The 21,928-nt window shown below is 40.8% G+C and overlaps 1 protein-coding gene across 1 annotated transcript; it reads right to left on the bottom strand.

The window, feature by feature from the left end:
- Nucleotides 1–1,146: 1,146 nt before the first annotated feature.
- On the bottom strand, nucleotides 1,147–20,337 carry cdc42ep1a (CDC42 effector protein (Rho GTPase binding) 1a). Its single transcript, XM_034193716.1, has 3 exons — nucleotides 20,241–20,337; nucleotides 5,247–6,153; nucleotides 1,147–2,999 (listed from the first exon to the last, which is right to left on the bottom strand). Exons 2-3 carry the CDS (start codon nucleotides 5,719–5,721, stop codon nucleotides 2,377–2,379), a joined length of 1,098 nt encoding a protein of 365 aa, XP_034049607.1. The 5' UTR covers nucleotides 5,722–6,153; nucleotides 20,241–20,337; the 3' UTR covers nucleotides 1,147–2,376.
- Nucleotides 20,338–21,928: the final 1,591 nt, after the last annotated feature.

Below are 21,928 nucleotides of genomic sequence, written 5' to 3'. Positions count from 1 at the left end.
GTCTGTCTGTGTGGGCGTGTCTGTCTGACTGGCTTCATGGGCGTGTCTGTCTGTGTGGGCGTGTCTGTGTCTGACTGGCTTTGTGGGTGTGTCTGTCTGACTGGCTTCATGGGTGTGTCTGTCTGTCTGATTGGCTTCATGGGCATGTCTGTGTCTGACTGCCTTTGTGGGCGTGTCTGTCTGTGTGGGTGTGTCTGACTGGCTTCATGGGTGTGTCTGTCTGTCTGTCTGACTGGCTTTGTGGGCGTGTCTGTCTGACTGGCTTCATGGGCGTGTCTGTGTGTGGGCGTGTCTGTGTCTGACTGGCTTTGTGGGCGTGTCTGTCTGTGTGGGTGTGTCTGTGTCTGACTGACTTTGTGGGCATGTCTGTCTGACTGGCTTCATGGTTGTCTGTCTGTCTGTGTGGGTGTGTCTTTTCTGGCTTTGTGGGCATGTCCTTCTGACTGGCTTCATGGGTGTGTCTGTCTGTGTGGGTGTGTCTGTCTGACTGACTTTGTGGGCGTGTCCTTCTGACTGGCTTCATGGGCGTGTCTGTCTGACTGGCTTCATGGGTGTGTCTGTCTGTGTGGGCGTGTCTGTGTCTGACTGGCTTTGTGGGTGTGTCTGTCTGACTGGCTTCATGGTTGTCTGTCTGTCTGTGTGGGTGTGTCTGTCTGATTGGCTTTGTGGGCGTGTCCTTCTGACTGGCTTCATGGGCGTGTCTGTCTGTGTGGGTGTGTCTGACTGGCTTCATGGGTGTGTCTGTCTGTCTGTCTGGGCGTGTCTGTCTGTAAGAGTTAAGGGGAAAAACCTCTTTCAGACATCTTTCAGTCTTTCTTCTTGCATTCGACCCTGAAGCAGGAGTGAGCAGTTGGTCTCATCGTTAATTAATCTATCTTCATCTAACCTCCAGCAGAGGGCGCACACACACTTTTGATGCTTCATATTGTGTTGTAGGAAATCTTGAATTTACTGCTATTTTAAATATAATTGAATAGATTTAAAGTCAGTTACACAGATTCTCTGTAAAGGCCTTTAACAAAAAGTAAACAATTTTGATTTTATCATATTTCTGCTGTTTTTCTTCACTGGGTAGTGTAGATGTGAAGTGAAAAAGCCATGAATGTCACATTTACCGTGCCTGTAAATAAAATCCAACTCAACATAAGTAAAAACATTTTTATTTTTATATCAGAGTATATTGATTGTTTACTGCAGCATATGGATGTAAATTGCACTTCTTTAAGAACTGCGAGTGCTCCTAAATACTAAATAATTCTAGGAGGACACTTTATCTTATATTAAAGAATATATATATGTCAAATCTTCTATGACGAGCAATAAAGATCTTGGAGTTGATAATGATCAAAGCTTCACAGACATTGACAAAAGTCTGCAACATAAAAATAAACAATTCAGGGTTTCGGCGAAAGTAGTAAATATCAGACTTCATATTTCCTGTGTCCATGTGCCTCAAATTCACGTAATTTCTTCATCTTCTAGACTTTGAAAATGACAATGTGGAAATAAAAACAGGGTTTTAAAAACAGATGAAGATACATGTCTCAAAAACATTTTGAGCCACAGGCTGGAAAAACATCAAAGGCATTGTGCCTCATGACATCACACATGGGAGGGTCACAGGGTGGTCATCTCTCTATCTTTGTGATGTCACAGACAGAAAAAAAAAACTGCCTGAACTCGCTACTGCCTCCTACAGGACAGACCTCTGTTGCAGATTTGACTTCCTGGTCTGACATCAACAAGCACAATGTTTAAAAAAATAAAATTGCTTACAAAGTACGTTCGCCCACATTGTCATGTTCATCATCCTGACGTGTGAACGCGCTAAAATAATTTTAACCTGTAAGTTTCTCTTTAATATTTATCACACAAGCAGTCAAAACACAGATCTCACAGATCTTTTATTTTATTTTTCTGTCCTCACTTTCGCTTTGTGACGATGAGAACGTTTGCCCTCGTTTGTGAGGAAGTGAAGAGTAAAGTGAATGAGTTTCATCACTTCTTTGCATCACGTGGACGTTTCCCTTCAGGCTCTGTCCATCATCCACACACAACACCACACTTCCTGTCACTCGGGTTTCTTTCTTTCTTTCTTTCTTTCTTTCTTTAACAAAGTCCTGATCCTTATTCAGGTTGTACTTCTGCAGATGAGCTCATAACATTAGCAGCATCATCCTTTTTGTTAGTCATTTTAGTTACATTCACCATCACTTTTTGTGTAACATTTTACATTTGGACGCAGAATCTGGATTCGTGTTGAACTTTTCACCTCAGGCTCGATGATCATGTGACTTTTAGACGATTTGATTGGAATGAATGAGGAAGCATGTTTTTTTTTTGTTTGTTTGTTTGTTTGTTTTTTGTAGACAGACATCAGACTTTGATTTCGTCCTCGTCTTCAATGTAACCGTGGGACACTTTGTCCAGCTCTGAGTCTGGATCCTCCATCAGGTTCTGTCCCTTTAAGAGGCTGCCGTCTCCATAGTGACCCACAAACACTTCCGTGGCGCTGTGCATCACTATCCTCGCTCGCACCGGAGACCCCGTCACCACCTCTGTGACTCCGCCTTTAATGTGGTGCCCGCCTCCGGCTGTTTCCATGGCGCTGCCCTCCTCCTCCTCCCTCAGCAGGGAATCCACATATGAGATAGTAGCGGAGTCCATCTCTGAGCCTTCATTGGTCAGCCCACACGCTGACCCCGCCTCTTCTTCTGCCAACATGTGGCCGTCGATTAACCCAAACACCTCACTCATGAGGGAGGGGCCGAGGTCAAAGGTGAAGGTATCCAGAGAGGTGAGGGAGGGAAGGGAGTCAGAGTAGGTGGTGGTGGTGATGATGGGGTCAGAAGTCACGATGGAGGTGGAGCAGGTGGATAAGATGGCATCAGTGGGGTCGGTAAGAGAGCCACGGTGGACATTCGTGGAGACGGAGACGGACGGCTGCTGGCGCTCAGAGCGTGACAGACGAGGCAGAGTGACGAAACCAGACTCGGGACCTGAGGGAGACAAACGGAAATCAAACAGGAGGTACACAACACTACCCAAACCTTTCAGAGTAAAAGCACATTTTAAAAACGCTTTGGACATTTTACTCTGAGACCAGTAACACCAGTCAGAGTTTAACCGAAGCACATAGAGGGGGAACGTCTGTCAACACATCCGGCAACTTTTCTGACAGTTTGAGTGAAAGTAAAAATAATATTTTTAGGAAGACTCCTGATTTGTTGGTTTGCGCTCTACTGATCTGATAAATACTTTTCTAATTTAAATCCCAATTAGTCAATCAATCAAAAAAAAAGTCACTACATCAGATAATTAGGGAAATTATTATGTTCTCTGATTACAACTTCAAAAATGTTTAGCTTTTTCTGTCATAGTGTTTATTGAATATTGATTGGTTTTAGTCTGCTGACTGGATAAAAGAAGCTATTAGAAAAACTCACCTTAGCGTCTGTAAAACTGACCGTTTTGTGATTTTCATTTTTTAACTTTGTTTTTTAATGTAGAAATAACCATGAAAGTGCTGGATCAGGTCTAAACTTTAACCCTGTGTTTTTATTACTATAATCACTCAGCAGGGGGCAGTGTACAGCCGTGATAATGAATTAACTTTTTAGTTTGAGTAGGTCCTGGAATCTGTGACCCTCATGTCCCCAAAGGTCAGAGGTCACAGCATTTCTCAGTGCGAGCCATTAACAGAAAAAAAGGTTTTCACATTCTATCCAAACAAAAAACATTTTAAGTCGAGAAATAATCAACTAATATGTACAAAATAATCAGTGAAAGTTGTATTTCAATGTCCAGTTTTATCTTAGGAAAATAAATGTACACTCTCATAAACCATATTATAATATAAAAACAATCTCAGACCCTAAACCCTGCATATCAGTTCACACTTATAAAATTCTCTTAAATAAATAAAATTCCTAGACCTGTACACTGTAAAAAGTAGTGAATTATTGAATCTATCCCCTCCAGCTTAACTCCAAAAACAATCAATACTTTCATCTTATAAGTGTTCACATTAAAAAGGACCTATAACGATGATAAACTCAAAGTTTGATTAACTTTGATGCAGCAGATTAATAGAAAAAAAAGGACGTTTGTTTTCTTATGTGATATACCACATTATGTATCGTGTGTGCTTGTTTCAGGGAATCATCTTATCATCACACGTGTGATGGAAATTCAGAGCAGGTGCAGTTGAAGTTGGTTGTAGCTTGAAATGAACTTTGGTTGTTTTTTTGGGGGGGGGGGGGTAATTCCACAGTCTGAGTCTAGTAGCAGAAAAAAAATCTAACTCGTTAACTCGTTGGTTAACTCGTTTGGCCTCAGCACACGTTTCACTTTGTTCAACCGAAATGTCTTAATTTGAAGGAAAGCTTCAGTCCCTCTCCAAGGGGATTTGTTAGCACCCCCCCCCCCCCAACAGAAAGGGTTTAATATCCTGTCAAGAAATTTCCACTGATGACGTATTGAGCATTCCTGTAATCTGAGGCCTTTTCAGCGTAAATGTTCAATAATTATGGAGAAAGAAACTGATTCTCCTCAGAAAAACCACCACAGGGGATCGTGTGGCATTTTGGGTAAAAAAAAAAAAAAAAAAAAAAACCCTGGAAGATTGTGAAATTTTGCAGCTGTTTACATAATTGGAAAAATGATCAGTTCAACTGACTCGACGGTTTTTCACATTGACTGGTGCGAACGTACTTACATTATCTGGATCTACATCTGGACTGTCCTTCTAGAATAATACTAATGATGGTGAGCTTTTCCTAACAGAGGTATAGTGTTATGGGGCAGATCTAGCGTTGCCCCCCTCCCCCAAATATTCTAAAAATCTATAGCTTTTATTCAAGCAACCTAAAGTAATCTGCATCCATTTTCTAGACCCACTTACTTCAATTAAGGTTCATGGGGTCAACGGTTAAACTGGCTTTGTGTTATGTGGCTGACTGTTCAGATTATTAAAGAGACAAAAATGATTATTTCAGCAACCAAAGAGGAACGGGGCGGGCCTAGACAAATCATTAAAAATCCTGATTCCAACAGTTTGACAACGTGCTTGTGGATCAGTCAGCCAGGTGTGAAACAGTAACAATGAAAACTGGATCACAGTGATGAGAAACTAGTCAGACACAATGATTTTTAGATATTCTGCAAATGAAACACCATAAAATGTCAATAAAACTGGGTATTTTTCTTGAAATCATAGCGAGTAAATGAAGTATCCTGTTACTCACCGTAAGCACTCCTCATGTCCTCCGGCGTGCTTTGAAAACTGGGGAAAAGTTTTCTCGTGGTGGGACTCCCGTTGGACATATCTAAGTCCAGTCGGGGGAGGGAAATGGCATTCTTAATGATGGGTGAAACAGCAGGGGGCGGCGGCGACAGGTCCTTCGATCCTCCCCTGGGTTGGTTGTCAGAGGTTCTCCTGATCTGACGGAGTGTCCTGGAGAAGAAGGCGCCGATCTTATTGTCGGGCGTGGAGCCGGCGTCTGTTTCTCCGTTGGCTGTCCCGTTGGTTGTTCCGCCATGGTTGCTAAGGAAGGAAGTATCCCCAAACACATCGCCGCCACGACCCACGTGCATGGTGTGGCGAAAATCACCCAGTGGAGGGCTGATCATGTCGACCGTGAGGTCTCCTCTGAAACGCCGCTTGCTGTGGGAGTGGGACACCAGACCCTTTAGGCCTGACAGCTTTTCCTGAAGGTTCATGGTCACAGCTTAAAGAAGCTCGAGTTCTTCCTGAAGTTCCGCTTTTCCTCCTGCTCAGATTTCAGACCAAACAATTAACATTTCAGCAGCGTGGGTCCAGAAATGACATCAGAACTACCACGCTCTTGAAACCAGGTTTAGCTGAAAGTTTGAACTCCAGCCTTGCAGCACAAATTGCTCAGGAGAATATTATCTCTGTTTATCATGTGCAGGCCAAATTCCGTCCTGCTCTCTGCAGCTTGTTTTTGTGCATAGCTGGCTGAGTTAAACAGACATAAACTGAGGAGAAGACTGTTGAGTTCGTGGAAGCAGTCGGGTCTGCTGGAGTGTGGTCAGGTTCCTTGGTTTCCCTTGGTTGCTTTGTGTTCTGGCTTAGAAATGGGTCCGAGTCCAGCTGCAAAGAGTTCTGTGGTCGGACCACGGAGCCATTGACTGCAAGGAAAAAGAGAGAAACGTCATCAATCTTTGGAATGCAGACCAGGATGTTAGTTTTAAGAGAAAATGGGCGATACGCAGTTTATTCTCTGTGCTGCTCGATCAGTGAGGGGCGCTGAATTTAGTTATACATTAAGTTCACATCCATTTTTCAGGATTCCGCATTCCAAAGGTCCGTTGGTCTGGAACCAGCTAAATATAGACCACAGTCACTCCTCTGTGCAACAGAGTCCAATCTGCCTGTCTGTCCAAAAAAATGAGTGGGCTTTCAGGGAATTCCTGCTTCCATTTTATCTTGCTTTGTTTAGGCTTAACATGAAGGTTACACAAAGTTCATTTACCTCCACCAACCAGGTTATTATAGGATCAGCCGTTTTTGACTGGGATCCAAGTTCTGGAAGTGGTTCTGGATCCTCTCTGTACTCTCTTTTACATGATAGGATGAGGTTTTGCACCTGATTTTCATAGAATTTTTGGGACTGTGAATCATATAAAAAAAGAACAAGGGCAATACAAATTTCTATAGTGAAAGACTAGTGCTTTAAAGATGGCATATGGTCTATTCCTACAGAGAAAGATTGCTTATTTGCAATAAGTATGAGGTGTATTGACCCTAATTTTCAAAAAGATACTTCCAGTAGCCTCCCCAATACCCCAGCAAGAAAAAGTTTCAATGAGATGAGATGTTTTCCAGTTATTGCATGGAAATGAAAATTAAGATGGCGTCCGTAGCAGCCATGTTGGTTAAAAGACAACAACCTTTTCAAAAGGAATCTTCCTGTAGCACCCCCCCCCCCCCCCCCAAAAAAACTGACTACTAAGAAATTATTTAAATTAGACAAGGTCATTAATAAAATAAGGGCCAATTGAGAGAATAAGCTGCAGATATCCCTGTCAGATGGCTTCCGGTAAAAAGCCCTGCATGCTGTCAATTTCTCCTCCAGTTTTGCCAGACTTGATACAATTCAAGATACTACAAATAATTCACTATAGAAGGCCAGACCTACCCAGCTTTAACCAGGAAAACTAGATGAGGGATGTTCTAGATGTTCTAGGACCCCCTGTGACTTGACCCACATGTTTTTGGAGTTGGTTTTTGTTTTGTGTGATTTGTTGTTTTGCCATTTTGATGAATAAAATATATGGATTAAAAAAAATTAAATAACGCGTTCCTTGCTTATTACATGGAAACGAAAAACCAAGATGTTGCCTGTGGCAGCCATATTGATAACAGATGACTCCCATTTTCAAAAGTAACCTTTCTTTAGCCTCCCCAAAATACACCACCAAATGGCTTCAATCAGATAAAGTGTTTTGTAGTTACTGTGCAGAAACAAAATGTTTACACACTGATGGGGTGTAAAAAACATAACTCCCCCAACTTTGTTCAGCAGGGGCAAAAAACAAAAAACAAAAATGGACTGCATTTATATAGCGCTTTTACATCTGCATCAGACGCTCAAAGCGCTTTACAATAATGCCTCACATTCACCCCGATGTCAGGCTGCTGCCATGCAGGGTGGCCACTACACACCGGGAGCAACTAGGGGATTAAGGACGTTGCCCAAGGGCCCTTAATGATTTTCCGATCAGGCTGGGATTTGAACCGAGGATCCTCTAGTCTCAAGCCCAACGCTTTAACCACTAGACCATCACCTCCCCTATTAAAGTTAAAGTGTACCCTATTAAAGTTGAGTGTTAATCTAAATGTAGATTCTGGATGTCTTTCTTTTGTGTATATTGTCCAGTTACAGAAAAGACATGCACGTTGGGGCTAAAAACACATGGTTCATCTCTGTGCAAAAGTCTAAAATAGTCCTTGGTGAAGTATGTGCTCTGAGTGTCATTCTACTGTCTGTCACTGAAAGCTTTGCTTCAGCACGTGGGCATTATTTATAAACACACTTTGTGATGTCATAAAAGATGATGAAAATATCCTGATAGGAAAATAACTGTCAGCTGTTATTGTTGTTATTATTGTGATTATTTTTAATGGCATCCAGCAGCCTGACAAAGACCTGGTTCTCTTTACCAGCGCTGCGAACATATCGACAGGCCTCCCACATAAAACAGTCCCGTCTGGCTTCATTAATGACCTGCTACGCTTCATAAGTTGGGGATTGCGTCAGGTCCAAAGCAGCCCTTGTAATTTGCTGCTGACCGCAGTCCCAGGCTCCGATTCCCCTGGCCGGCATCTTAAGAGGGGCATCTGGGAGTGGAGAAGGGGGGAGGAAACGCACCGCATACCAGAACCAAGTAGAACCATTTTGAGGCTCGTAAAGGGACACTAGGGACCACTCGACTGAGGTGTGATGCTGAATCTGAAAGACCGTACGCCTGCAGAGACCCTTTCACACCTCAGGGACTACAGAACTGTGAGTTCCTGAACTATAGTTCCTCTGCCATATCTTTCATTTCTCTGATGGTGCAGGAACTATTGGGTCAAACCTGACAGACGGGCTTTGCTGAATAGTCAAACAGGAGTTCTGCCCACCCAGACAGAGACAGACATCCTGCAATGGCAAAACATCATTATTCATGGACAATAGAAAAAGAAATGACTGTGGACAGATGACGTGCGCGTCTCGATGTGGACGAGTCACTGAGCCCTCTGCACAGACCCAAACATCCCTCTGCCTTACACTTATCTTTTTAAAAACAAAAGCAAAAGTTTCTTCTGCAGATAATGACTGTTGACACCCCCAACCAAACAAAAAGACACTTTTTTCCCCGAGGACTACAATGTGGCAACTGTGACTTTTGACCTATAAACAGAGAAAAAAATATAAACAGCAGCATGACCTTGAACTTCAACAGTGCCCTAATGGATTAAAAATTATAAAAATTTAACTTCAAGGACAGGTGCCCATCCCGTTCAGACTGAGCACTTAAAACATACCATATCTCACATGACCCAGAAAGAAGCTGGTTTGAGTAAGAAAAAAAACTCACTAGCATAACCTTGAGCTTGGGGTTGCATTGGCTTCAAAAGTCACCACACACACACACACACACACCAAACATACAGAACTTTCGTCATCTCTACATCAGCTGACCATGTAAAATGTTGGTCAAAAACACCAGTGTGACCTTGAGCTCAGGGTCATCATCTTTCAGCAGATAGATAAACACGAGTGCCTTTTAAAGTGAGTGACATGTTTTTTTTTTTCTCCTTTTCAGATAATGTATTTCATGCCATCATCAGATGACCAAGAAAAAAAGTTGGTCAAAAAGAGCAGCTTGACATTGAGCATTAATCATAATCATTCAAAATACTGATTAGAGAGTATCTCTAAAGTATGACAGAATTTCAGTTTGTTAGTTTTTTTTTTTCCTGAAATCACAGAACTGCAAAAACAGCAGTATGACAGATACAACCCCTGGCAAAAATTATGGAATCACCAGCCTCGGAGGATGTTCATTCGGTTGTTTAATTTTGTAGAAAAAAAGCAGATCACAGACATGACACAAAACTAAAGTCATTTCAAATGGCAACTTTCTGGCTTTAAGAAACACTATAAGAAATCAGGAAAAAAAATTGTGGCAGTCAGTAACGGTTACTTTTTTAGACCAAGCAGAGGGGAAAAAATATGGAATCACTCAATTCTGAGGAAAAAATTATGGAATCATGAAAAACAAAAGAATGCTCCAACACATCACTAGTATTTTGTTGCACCACCTCTGGCTTTTATAACAGCTTGCAGTCTCTGAGGCATGGACTTAATGAGTGACAAACAGTACTCTTCATCAATCTGGCTCCAACTTTCTCTGATTGCTGTTGTCAGATCAGCTTTGCAGGTTGGAGCCTTGTCATGGACCATTTTCTTCAACTTCCATCAAAGATTTTCAATTGGATTAAGATCCGGACTATTTGCAGGCCATGACATTGACCCTATGTGTCTTTTTGCAAGGAATGTTTTCACAGTTTTTGCTCTATGGCAAGATGCATTATCATCTTGAAAAATGATTTCATCATCCACAAACATCCTTTCAATTGATGGGATAAGAAAAGTGTCCAAAATATCAATGTAAACTTGTGCATTTATTGGTGATGTAATGACAGCCATCTCCCCGGTGCCTTTACCTGACATGTAGCCCCATATCATCAATGACTGTGGAAATTTACATGTTCTCTTCAGGCAGTCATCTTTATAAATCTCATTGGAACGGCACCAAACAGCATCATCACCTTGCCCAATGCAGATTCGAGATTCATCCCTGAATATGACTTTCATCCAGTCATCCACAGTCCACGATTGCTTTTCCTTAGCGCATTGTAACCTTGTTTTTTTCTGTTTAGGTGTTAATGATGGCTTTCGTTTAGCTTTTCTGTATGTAAATCCCATTTCCTTTAGGCGGTTTCTTACAGTTCGGTCACAGACGTTGACTCCAGTTTCCTCCCATTCTTCCTCATTTGTTTTGCTGTGCATTTTCGATTTTTGAGACATATTGCTTTAAGTTTTCTGTCTTGACACTTTGATGTCTTCCTTGGTCTACCAGTATGTTTGCCTTTAACAACCTTCCCATGCTGTTTGTATTTGGTCCAGAGTTTAGACACAGCTGACTGTGACCAACCAACATCTTTTGCAACCCTCTTTTAAGAGTTTGATAATCCTCTCCTTTGTTTCAATTGACATCTCTCGTGTTGGAGCCATGATTCATGTCAGTCCACTTGGTGCAACAGTTCTCCAAGGTGTGATCACTTCTTTTTAGATGCAGATTAACGAGCAGATCTGATTTGATGCAGGTGTTAGTTTTGGGGATGAAAATTTACAGGGTGATTCCATAATTTATTCCTCAGAATTGAGTGAGTCCATATTTTTTTCCCTCTGCTTGGTCTAAAAAAGTAACTGTTACTGACTGCCACAATTATTTTTCCTGATTTTTTATAGTGTTTCTTAAAGCCAGAAAGTTGCCATTTGAAATGACTTTAGTTTTGTGTCATGTCTGTGATCTGCTTTTTTTCTACAAAATTAAACAACTGAATGAACATCCTTCAAGGCCGGTGATTCCATAATTATTGCCAGGGGTTGTATGTGACAGCGCTGAGCGCATCCCAGTTACGCACACACACTCTCATCTTCAACCGCTTAGTCCAATTAAGGGCCGCGGGCGGCTAGAGCCTATCCCAGCAGTCATAGAGTGCGAGACGGGATTCACCCTGGACAGGACGCCAGCCTGTCGCAGAGTCACGTCCAAGTTACATGAAAATATAAAGATGTGAAACAGGTGACTTCACCTTTTCAAATGATAAGCATTTACACACTGCTTGAGGAGATCCAGCATCCTCAAAAAAACAAATTATCACAATTTCACAATTCACACACAATTTTATTTATATAGCGCCAAATCACAACAACAGTTGCCCCAAGGCACTTTATATTGTAAGGCAAGGCCATACAATAATTACAGAAAAACCTCAACGGTCAAAACGACCCCCTGTGAGCAAGCACTTGGCGACAGTGGGAAGGAAAAACTCCCTTTTAACAGGAAGAAACCTCCAGCAGAACCAGGCTCAGGGAGGGGCAGTCTTCTGCTGGGACTGGTTGGGGCTGAGGGAGAGAACCAGGAAAAAGACATGCTGTGGAGGGGAGCAGAGATCAATCACTAATGATTAAATGCAGAGTGGTGCATACAGAGCAAAAAGAGAAAGAAACACTCAGTGCATCATGAGAACCCCCAGCAGTCTAAGTCTATAGCAGCATAACTAAGGGATGGTTCAGGGTCACCCGATCCAGCCCTAACTATAAGCTTTAGCAAAAAGGAAAGTTTTAAGCCTAATCTTAAAAGTAGAGAGGGTGTCTGTCTCCCTGATCCGCATTGGGAGCTGGTTCCAGAGGAGAGGAGCCTGAAAGCTGAAGGCTCTGCCTCCCATTCTACTCTTACAAACCCTAGGAACTACAAGTAAGCCTGCAGTCTGAGAGTGAAGCGCTCTATTGGGGTGATATGGTACTATGAGGTCCCTAAGATAAGATGGGAAACTAAAATTAGTTTCCAATAATCAAAGTGTCTAACCTGGAGACACGACTGGCTTTAAATTTTCATTCACATTCTAGTAACTGAAGTGTGACAATAAGCAGGAGCCACATGATACTGTTCCTGGTACTGAAGTTGTCCCTCACTCAGTCGTGAACTATTACAACAAAAGCAGCCGGCTGGAATTTTATTGTTTTCTAAATGTGAAAAGTCCCAAACAAATCAGTGTTAATTGATGACCTCCATTATTCCTGGAACACACGAGGTCATAATGACTCCACTTCAAAGCTGTGGACGTTTACGGGAAGTTGTGTTTTTGTCTCTGACTGTAATCCATTTGGTCGCGGCTTTGTGGGTGGGAGTGGGAGTGGGGGTGAGCGAGGGGGGATGTCCTCACATATGTGTACACTCATTTATCTGCACATTTCCTCCTAAACAACCAAATACATTATTGTTTTCAGATTCACAGAAAAACAGCAGCTGATTAAAATACAACCACATAAACAAAAAATAGTTGAGTCTTTCAAAGATGATAAATTCACCGCTATAATCCAACGAGCAGTCTGGATTAATGACAGAGGGACCCCTCAATGGGGGGCGAGTTCCCGGTTTTGGATTCCTTCACCTCGTCCCTCTGTGGTCTGGTTCCTTCCTCATGTGTACACTAGTTCTGTCATTTCTGTTTCTTGCAGAACTTCTGTCAGTGAAGACAAACACAGCCAGAAGATGCAAACATGGCCGTCTGTCGATTTCACACGGTATCCATGGAAACGCCTGTTTCTGCCTAACCCTATCTAAATTCAGTCTGCATCAGTTTGGTAAACAGTCAGCGGACTAATTTATGCTTTATGTTATTCTAAAAGTGTGAAGGGCTTTTTAAAACTCACCATTAAAATATTTCATAAAATACATCCACAGTGGTTCAGCTAATCAGCTAACTTGCTAGCAGATTAGCTTTTTGCTTAAGTTTGAAAACCACTAACAGGCCACATCAGTGTGACTAAATTTAGTGAAAACTATCTTGAAATCAGCTAACATGATTAAAAAACATTTTAACCCCCCCCTTCAAAAAAAAATCATACATTGCATACATTACACTGTGAGATTATGTAGAAATTTGTGATTGCTTTGCCCCTGTAGATGATCGGTCCCTGGATTCAACAGAATACTTTAATAAAAACACTGACTTGGTCTATACTTTTGCATGAAATGAATGCCCACTAGTGGTGAGTGTGTGAATTAATGTACATAATGAAGGTATCCCACATCTTCCAGATGATTAATTACATTTTTTTAAGGGTGAAGATCGTGTATATGTTACCTACAACAAATGAATGACAGAGAAAGACTGAAAAATATCACATGATGCAACCACATACTAGTGAAAGTCTATGAGAAATGCCCCCTGGTGGTGATGGTGTGCACTTATATGCCTCCATGAATTAAAACAAATGACCACCAGAAGACATTTAAATCATGGAAAAATAGAGACCATCATCTACGTAAGCATATGAATTCAGTATTTTTGTTAGATTATTCTCAACTAATGTACATAGTCAAAGAATTCCGTGTTTTCCAGACAATAAAATAAATGTTGGAATGTGTCGTACGATGTGAAGGCTTTTCACGGACATAGATACATACCGCTGCCTTTTATATATAAGATGTACATCTTGATTATCTGATCTTGCCATGATTAATCGTTCTGGAAACCTGTTACCATGTTTATGCTACATCATATTAATATTTCAGCTCTTTGGGTCTGATTTTCAGGGTTTTAGAGCCCCCAAAAAAAAAAAAACTTAGCTAAATTCACGTAGCAAAAGTTAGCGGTTAGCGACAGCTAAATGTTTTAGTGGTTCATTGCTTTTGTGCTATCAGTTAACTTTCCAGTTGGCAGATTAGAGGTTATCAAAGCTAACTTTGAGGTTAGCTATTGCTCATCACTGGTTAAGCATAGAGATAATCAATACACTCATTGATCATGAGTAAAGTGCTGAGTCACTGTTTGTGGGTCGACACACAAAAGACTTTTTCAGGACTGTAGCTTTAGTTGCTGTTCCAGAGTGAAAAGTGGAAGAATCCGTGTTTTACACCTCATTTCGTTAACTTCACTAACCAGGTGAACAAACATACGAGTTAAGACCCCCCTCACCCTTTGACTTTTTGGTGAGGCTTCTGTTTTCATCGTGTCTGAATCCAAGTCAAATACAACTACACGTCCTCCACAAAAACATTTTCATGCTTGGACAAATATCCAAACTCTCTGAGGAGTTGTGTTTCCTGCCGGACCTGCCACTCTGCCCTCTTCCTCACCTCTTTATCGTTTCTACACTCCTACATCAACATGTTTCTTCTGGACACATCCAAGTCCTCACAGGACGTTTCCCAGAGAAAATGATTTCATTATCATTCATCTGTTATCAGCTTTTTTTTTTTTTTTTTATAATATCCGTTATAATTCCCAGAGTCCTTCACATGGCTTTTCGACTAAAAGGGGGCTCCAAAATCCAAAACCAACATAACTTTAATTCACATTTATCCACTTGGAACCAGAGACTCTTTGGTGTTCAGCGGCTGAACGGAGAGTTGTTTGGAGATTCCCAACATGAGTTCATTTCCTTCCACAGGAACAACGGCTCGGCTGCAACAAAACAGTCTCAAAAAACAGTGATTCCTCACTGTCGTTGGGTGATAAACAGACTGTGATGGAGAACTGAAACACACCCTACCCCTAAAAAAAAAAAAAAAAAAAAAAGAAAGAAAAAAGAAAAAATTCCTTGTGGTGTGAAAACAAACACAGTAGCTGGATTCACAGTTTGCTCCTTTAAAACTGACCGTTTCCTGCATGTCGACTTACGTCAGTGACACACAAAAGGTCACAGCGGCTTCTCCTCAAAAGGAATGTGGAACACTTTTTTAAAAAGAATATTTTACCCCGTTACTCCAGAGGTGGAGGAGCTGTTCCCAAACTTTCAAATCTCTTTAGTCCCACTTTGAAAACTTAAAATCTTCCGCGGCACTAAACCGGATGAAGATGAAGCTTTTCTGTGTGTATATTATGCTGATCTCACCCAGAAAATGAAGAATAGCACATCATTTATTTACTGTGACCAAAAAGGATGCTGAGAGCAGGTTCCAATTTCAAGTCCAAAGCCATCCAGGAATTTGGATTTGGGATACATAACATTATTCCAGGTTTTTGGTCCGGTTTATTAGAATACAGCAGTTTTAATGCCATAATTAATATTTTGGTGTTACTGATCAAAGTTTTCATCCCAAACAGCTTGAAATTACACTCGTCTGACACCAGGATCACTTATCCTCAAGCGCTTACTCCGCTTAAGGGACGCGGGGGGCTGGAGCCTATCCCAGCAGTCACAGGGTGCGAGGCGGGGTTCACCCTGGACAGGACGCCAGTCTGTTGCAGGGACACATATAGACAAACAAACAATTCAAAGTTTCCAATCCACCTAACCGGCATGTCTTTGGATGTGGGAGGAAGCCGGAGCACACAAAGACGGGGAGAACATGCAAACGCCACACAGAAAGGCCTCAGGTGGGAATCGAACCCATGCCCTTCTTGCTGTGAGGCAACAGTGCTAACCACTAAGCACACCACAAGATCAGTTTGTTAGTTTTTCAAAAATTTATTAAAAAAAAAAAAAAAAAAAATTTTAAATATTCCATCTTTGTTTGGAAAAAAAAAAATCCTGATGATCAAAACCAGCTCTTCTTCCTCTTGGTGGAATCAATCATGCTGCCACTTTTTTATGTGGAGATCAATACTTTTTAGTAATTGATCAAAATCTCAAAATATGCCCCATTTCACTATCTAGAAGAAAACTGTAAAAGGATCCTGATCCCACTCAACTCCAGAATTTAGTTGGTTCTTACTCTTGGTGAGATTAACTGTTCCATCAGATTATAAAGAGATCCAATGAAAGAAGAGAAATAAAATCAAAAATTTGACCATGTTACCAGATTAATAATAACAATAATCAATTAAAGAATCCACTTCCAGATCCCAAGAAACAACAAAATTAATTAAGATTTATGTTGAATGGTTCTACTATTCCCAAAGAAGACTGAAAAAAAAAATAAGTAAAATAAAATAAAATCACATGAATATGAAATAATTTTTTTTTTTGGCAGAACAAAAAAGATCCAGAATCCTCACTGTGATCCAGATTAGCACTAAAGCCTCACACTAATGATTGATCCTGCACTCACGTTTTATCGACGACGTTTTAAAATATTTTGGGAAAACGAGTGAATGTTGTATCTTATTACATTTTTTTCCCCTTCTTTTAATGACCTGGAATTCAGATCAATCTTGATGAGATCAACAATTTCAGCAAGTTAAAGCAAAGGAGAAGAAGAAGAAGAAGAAGAAAACAAACAAATAAACAGACACATTTAGCGCTGGTAATTAAACGTGAAAATGTCCTCAGACTGGAATGAATCCCGTGCGTCTGTTTATTGGATTCTTTGCCGCTGACACAACAGCAGTCTGGATTTTCATTGATCATCAATGTGCTGTTTGTTTTCCGCTTCAGGAGATTAATGAGCTTTGTGTGTGTGTGTGTGTGTGTGTGTGTGTGTGTGTGTGTGTGTGTTATTTCACACGGTGACCTCCCTGATGACCCGCTGAGGGGTTAAAAGGGTCAGAGTGTCGCTGCTCCCTGTTGGTTAACGGGTTCAACACTGTGCTGACTGTTAGTCTCCACAAATAAACACGTCAAGGTCACTGACATCAGATTGACGGCGTGGAGTTCACAGTGTGAACACGTCCTCGTCAGGCGTGTGTGAAAGTGACGAGGCTGCTCCAGAAGCACTGTGATTACTGCGCAGAGATAAAAACGGCCTGCTGCTGTCAGACTTTTATTCTGAACAAAGATCCTGCGAGAAAAATCACAAATTCATGCTGTTCCGATTAGAATGAACAAGATCTGATGAAAGTGTCTCACACAAACCGCCGGCGTCAAGCTTCACTGCATTATCACGCTGTCTGATAAAGGATTAAGTCAACACTTTTACATGTCTTAATGGAATGTCTTATCTCGAACTTAATCTTGGATATTTATTCTTTCCCAAGCCAGAGTATGTGGAAAAAAAAAAAAAGATTACTTATTAAATTACATTAGGAAAGAGAAAATGGTCTCAGGGCATTAAGTGTTCATCATGTGTGTATTTTAAATGAATAAAATTTTTGTTTTTAGGGGACACTGGGATCATTTGTCACCAGGGAAACGCGTCACATTTATCCTGTTGTCCACATGGTGCTATTCAGTACCAACGGTATCACCATTTCCAGAGTTAAACCTTTATGATGTAACTCAAGCTGAGGCAGTATGATGACACGGGTCATCGAGCAGAAATGCATCATTCTGGGAAAAACAAACAAACCAGACTTTTGACATGAAGCAGAAGGTTTGAACATATCACACCCATTTTGGCATCTTTACACTGGCTCCTTGTCTCTGTGAGAGCAGATTTTAAGATTTTGTTCTAGCCTTATAAGATTGTTCATGGACTGGCGCCATCTTATCTGGCTGATCTGGTGAAACCCTACGTGCCGGCCCAGGTTTTGCAGTCACAGGATGCGGGACTACTTTGTGCATTCAGGGTGAAGTAGTAGTCAGCGGGTCAAAGAGATTTTTTGTATTGTGCACCCGGTCTGTGGAACAGTCTTCCTGCGACTGTGAGGCAGTCAGAGTCCGTGGACATTTTTAAGTCAAGACTTAAAACCTATCTTTATTCTCTTTCTTATAAATAATTTTTATTTTTATCTGTTTTATTCTTTTACTTCTGTTTTATTAATGATGTATTTGATTTTTTTAATTTATTTATTTTGAATTTAATATTGAACTGTTTTGTGTGAGGCGCCTCAAGACGGCTTTTGTTGGCGCTTTATAAGTTGATTGAATTGAATTAAATTGAACTGAAACAAAACAATACTGGTTTGGTGAGAATGATTTGATTACCCAAAATGCTCAAACATTTAAAACTTAATTCTCATGACATTGGTTGGATGTAACTTTCGCATCTTCTCATCTTGAGGAGGTGATGGTCTAGTGCTTAAGCGTTGGGCTTGAGACCAGAGGATCATTGGTTCAAATCCCAGCCTGAGTGGAAAAATCATTAAGGGCCCTTGGGCAAGGTTCTTAATCCCCTAATTGCTCCCGGTGTGTAGTGAGCGCCTTGTATGGCAGCACCCTCACATCAGGGTGAATGTGAGGCATTACTGTAAAGCACTTTGAGCGTCTGATGCAGATGGAAAAGCGCTATATAAATGCAGTCCATTTGACACATTTAAAAAATGTGTTTATTTTCCAGTATGTTTAGCGTTCATTAAAGATTTTAACCAGGGTATTTAATGTTTATTATGAACCCTGAAAGGTGCAGTGCGCTATGCTTCAATAGCTTCATTTTAGCTAAGCTAAAACCTGCAGTAATTAGCATCTTTTTCTGCCAAGTTACATTCACAGTCAGCTGTATTGCCAATGTTGAAACAAAAATGCTAAAATGTAAGAAGTAAAAGATAAAAACTAATTTAAATATAAAGTCCAAACATGCTGTACAAAGAGAGTCAAAGCTAACAGGCTAATTCCAAAGTAAGTTCCTTTGGATTCTCCCTTTATTTTCCACTTGGGGTCACCGCAGCGGATCAGACATGAACTGCATGTTGATTTGGCACAAGTTTTACACCGGGTGACCTTCCTGACACAACTCCATGTTACATGATTGTCTCAAACTGGAAATCTTCTGCTCTGGAAACAAGCGGACTAATTGCTTGGTCACCACGCTACGCTAAACAGGGTAATTCCTAAATTTTAAAAACAATGTCTCTGGGAAATTAAATCTCAGCTAACAGTGTCATTGCTAACAAAATCAGAAAATACCGCAGCATCTATTACCTAACTAAAGTTAACTAAACTAATTAAAATTAAGTTTGGGAATTGGCTAGCAAGCCAATTCCCAAAGTAACAAGTGACATTCAAGCTAACAGTTTAATTGCTAACAAAATCAGAATATACTGCAATATCTACAAGCTAACTAAAGTTAAAGCTAATAACAATTCCCAAAGTTAAAAAACAAAAAAGTTTTACATGAGTAACATTCATGATAACCATTTCATTGCTAACAAAATCAGAAGTATTCCATAAACGAGCAGCACCTTTCCAGAAGTGGCAGCCAATTTTGAAAGCACAAAAACTTCCAGTTTGTCCACCTTCTGATATTGAACAGAACATATATGTACAGTGACAAATCTCAATTTCTAAAGTTAAGGAAAAACTCTGTTCTAAGTAGACCAGGAGTGTCATTACTGATGTAAGCAGAAGATAACGCTGACAGAGGCTATGATTTCAAAAAGTTGTTTTTTTTTAAGTGTCTAGGCAGGAGTTTGTTTCATACCTCCTAACATTTGACGTTATCAATACGGGACACCCACGCGTGGTTGCGAGCTGCAGTGGTGTAGGGCGTGCCCAGACCCACACAACTGCGGGACCAATGGGTATCTCACACTCATGTGGGATGTGGGACACGGACGTAAATCCTGCTGAATGTGGGACGGTTGTTTTTGTGTGTGTGTGTGTGTGGATTTTTTTGGGGGGGGGGCTTTCCAAAGGTACCACCTTCAAGTCTGCATGATGAGCACAATTACCCAAATCAGAAGCAACTAATGTCAAAGAGCTTTAGCCTAGCAGAAAGTTAAAGTACACTCTGCAATTTCATCTTCAACATTTTTGAATTAAAGTAAACTTTTGTTTCTTTTAGTCAGTTTTGGATTCCAGTGGGTGATGCAAAAGACCTGAGTGAGCAATGTGTTACTGAGATCAAAACGGGACAACCGTCCCTGGTCTCCCCTACAGCAATCAATCAGCAGCCAATTTTTTTTCGGCAAAAGCTGCTGAAAATATCAAAAACGATGCCCCTGTTATATATCCGTGGTGGTTGTATTTTAAATCTAAAAAGTCTCAATATATGAATTAAAATTTGGTGTTTAACGCGCGTCAAAAACTTTATTTTAAAGTCCTTTATGTGCGCTTAAAAAAAAAACACAATAAAGTTCGCTTCAGATTTCAGTTTTGATATAAACTCACCTCAGCAGTGTGTTCGCTGTGAATAAAAGAATAATTCCTCTCTTCCGTAGAATAACGTTTTTTTTGTTGTTTGTTTTTTTTTTTTTTTTTAGTGGGTTGTCGGTGCGAATCCCGCGGCGCTGCAGCCGAACTGAGCTGCGGCGACGGCGGCGCGCGGAGGAGGGAAAAGGGGCGGAGCCGACAGGGCGGGCAACAGTCAGGAACCTGGAACCGTGTCAGGAACTATAGGAGCAGCCTACAAATATAACCCATAACCAAAATCTGAAATCAATAGATCGATTTATGGTGGATGACGCTGGGCATTTTTAAACCCAGTCCTGGTAGGGGGCGCTGTAAGCAACATTCTACCTTAAACTCGTCTGCCCACAGGAAGAGTTCAGCCAGGTGAGATTAATTGGCTTTTTTAGCTAATTTTTTTGAAATACAATTTTTGACTAGTAATTATAGTGCTATGTAAAAGTTTCAAACGTCCCCAGAGTGTTTATTAGAATGTCCTGTGTGTGTGGTGTGTTTGTTTGTTTTTTTCTTAATTTGCGTGTCAGCAGTAAGACAGTTAATGTGCTATACATATTTTTTAATTGCAGTAAAAATGAAAGGTGAGCACCCCCCCCCCCCCCCCCCCCATACACACACAAAAACACAAATACATTTATTTGTTAAGCATGAAAGGTTTGACTTACTAGCATAGTGGCCTAAATATTAGATGTTTTCCATAATAATACATTTTTAGGCTCAATAAATGTCCCTAAACTCTTTGCAGAGCTTATTATTATTATTATTATTATTATTATCATCATCAATGAGAGACGATCCCCACAAAAAATTGTTCAGCATTTGGAAATGTTGCACAGACATTCATTATTTATTGATTTTATTATGATGCATATTGGGAGACACATGATTTGTTGTCAGTTTTAAAACAAAATAAGGTGATACAATAAGGAATGTCAAAATTCGAAGATCTAGGTAAAGACCTGGGTTTTGGATCTTGGAGTAACCACGTGGACATCCCCCACTTTAAGTTAAATTTCACTACAGTCATACAGGGTGGAGGTAGAGACTGCATTTTTCCCACTGAAGACTGGCATTCCTCAGGGATATGTTCCGGGTCCTACACTGTTCAGTGCTTGCATGGACTTGGTTTGGGTAGGATTGTAGAAACCAGCAACTTGGGCAGTTTTGTTGGTGAGGAAAGATTTACTGACCATTTAGTAGACTATGCTGTGATCTTTACAGACTCTGAATCACCTGATTGCAACCCTTGAGAAGCTAAGTGAGGAATTGGAGTGTCCGGGTTCCAGGCTTTCAGTGACTTCCTGGACTCGGCCATCACGACTGTACCTGTCTGTGGTGAAAGTGTTGAATTTGTAGAGGCATTCACTTATCTTGGTAGAAATATTCACGAGTGTAACTCCTCAGACTCTTGAACTCAAGAGAAGCCTGAGAAGAGTTTATGTAGTCATGAGGACACTGGATGTAGATGTTTGGTGATGCTGACAGGAGAACAAAGGTTGAAGTCTTCAGGATCTCGTTGCTTCCTTTGTTATTGTATAGTTGTGAGATTTGGACGGTAACCCCTGACCAAAGGCAATGACTGGATGTGTTTGGTACAAGGCCTCTTGTGTTGTTGTTTGGCGCTGTATAAGTAAATTGAAGGGAATGTCAGCTTTGACATGTTGGCCATTTCT

Source organism: Thalassophryne amazonica, chromosome 18, assembly GCF_902500255.1.
Source record: "Thalassophryne amazonica chromosome 18, fThaAma1.1, whole genome shotgun sequence".
NCBI lineage: Eukaryota > Metazoa > Chordata > Actinopteri > Batrachoidiformes > Batrachoididae > Thalassophryne > Thalassophryne amazonica.
The sequence above is the reverse complement of the archived record's forward strand: the minus strand, read 5'-3'. Positions and strand labels throughout refer to the sequence as shown.

What these genes read in the sequence shown, in the direction of transcription:
- cdc42ep1a (XM_034193716.1), bottom strand. Translation starts at nt 5,721, where the DNA reads ATGAACCTTCAGGAAAAGCTGTCAGGCCTAAAGGGTCTGGTGTCCCAC. An exon ending in GGACATGAGGAGTGCTTACG is followed by an intron (nt 3,000 to 5,246) that starts GTGAGTAACAGG and finishes TGTCTCCCTCAG; the next exon opens with GTCCCGAGTCTGGTTTCGTC.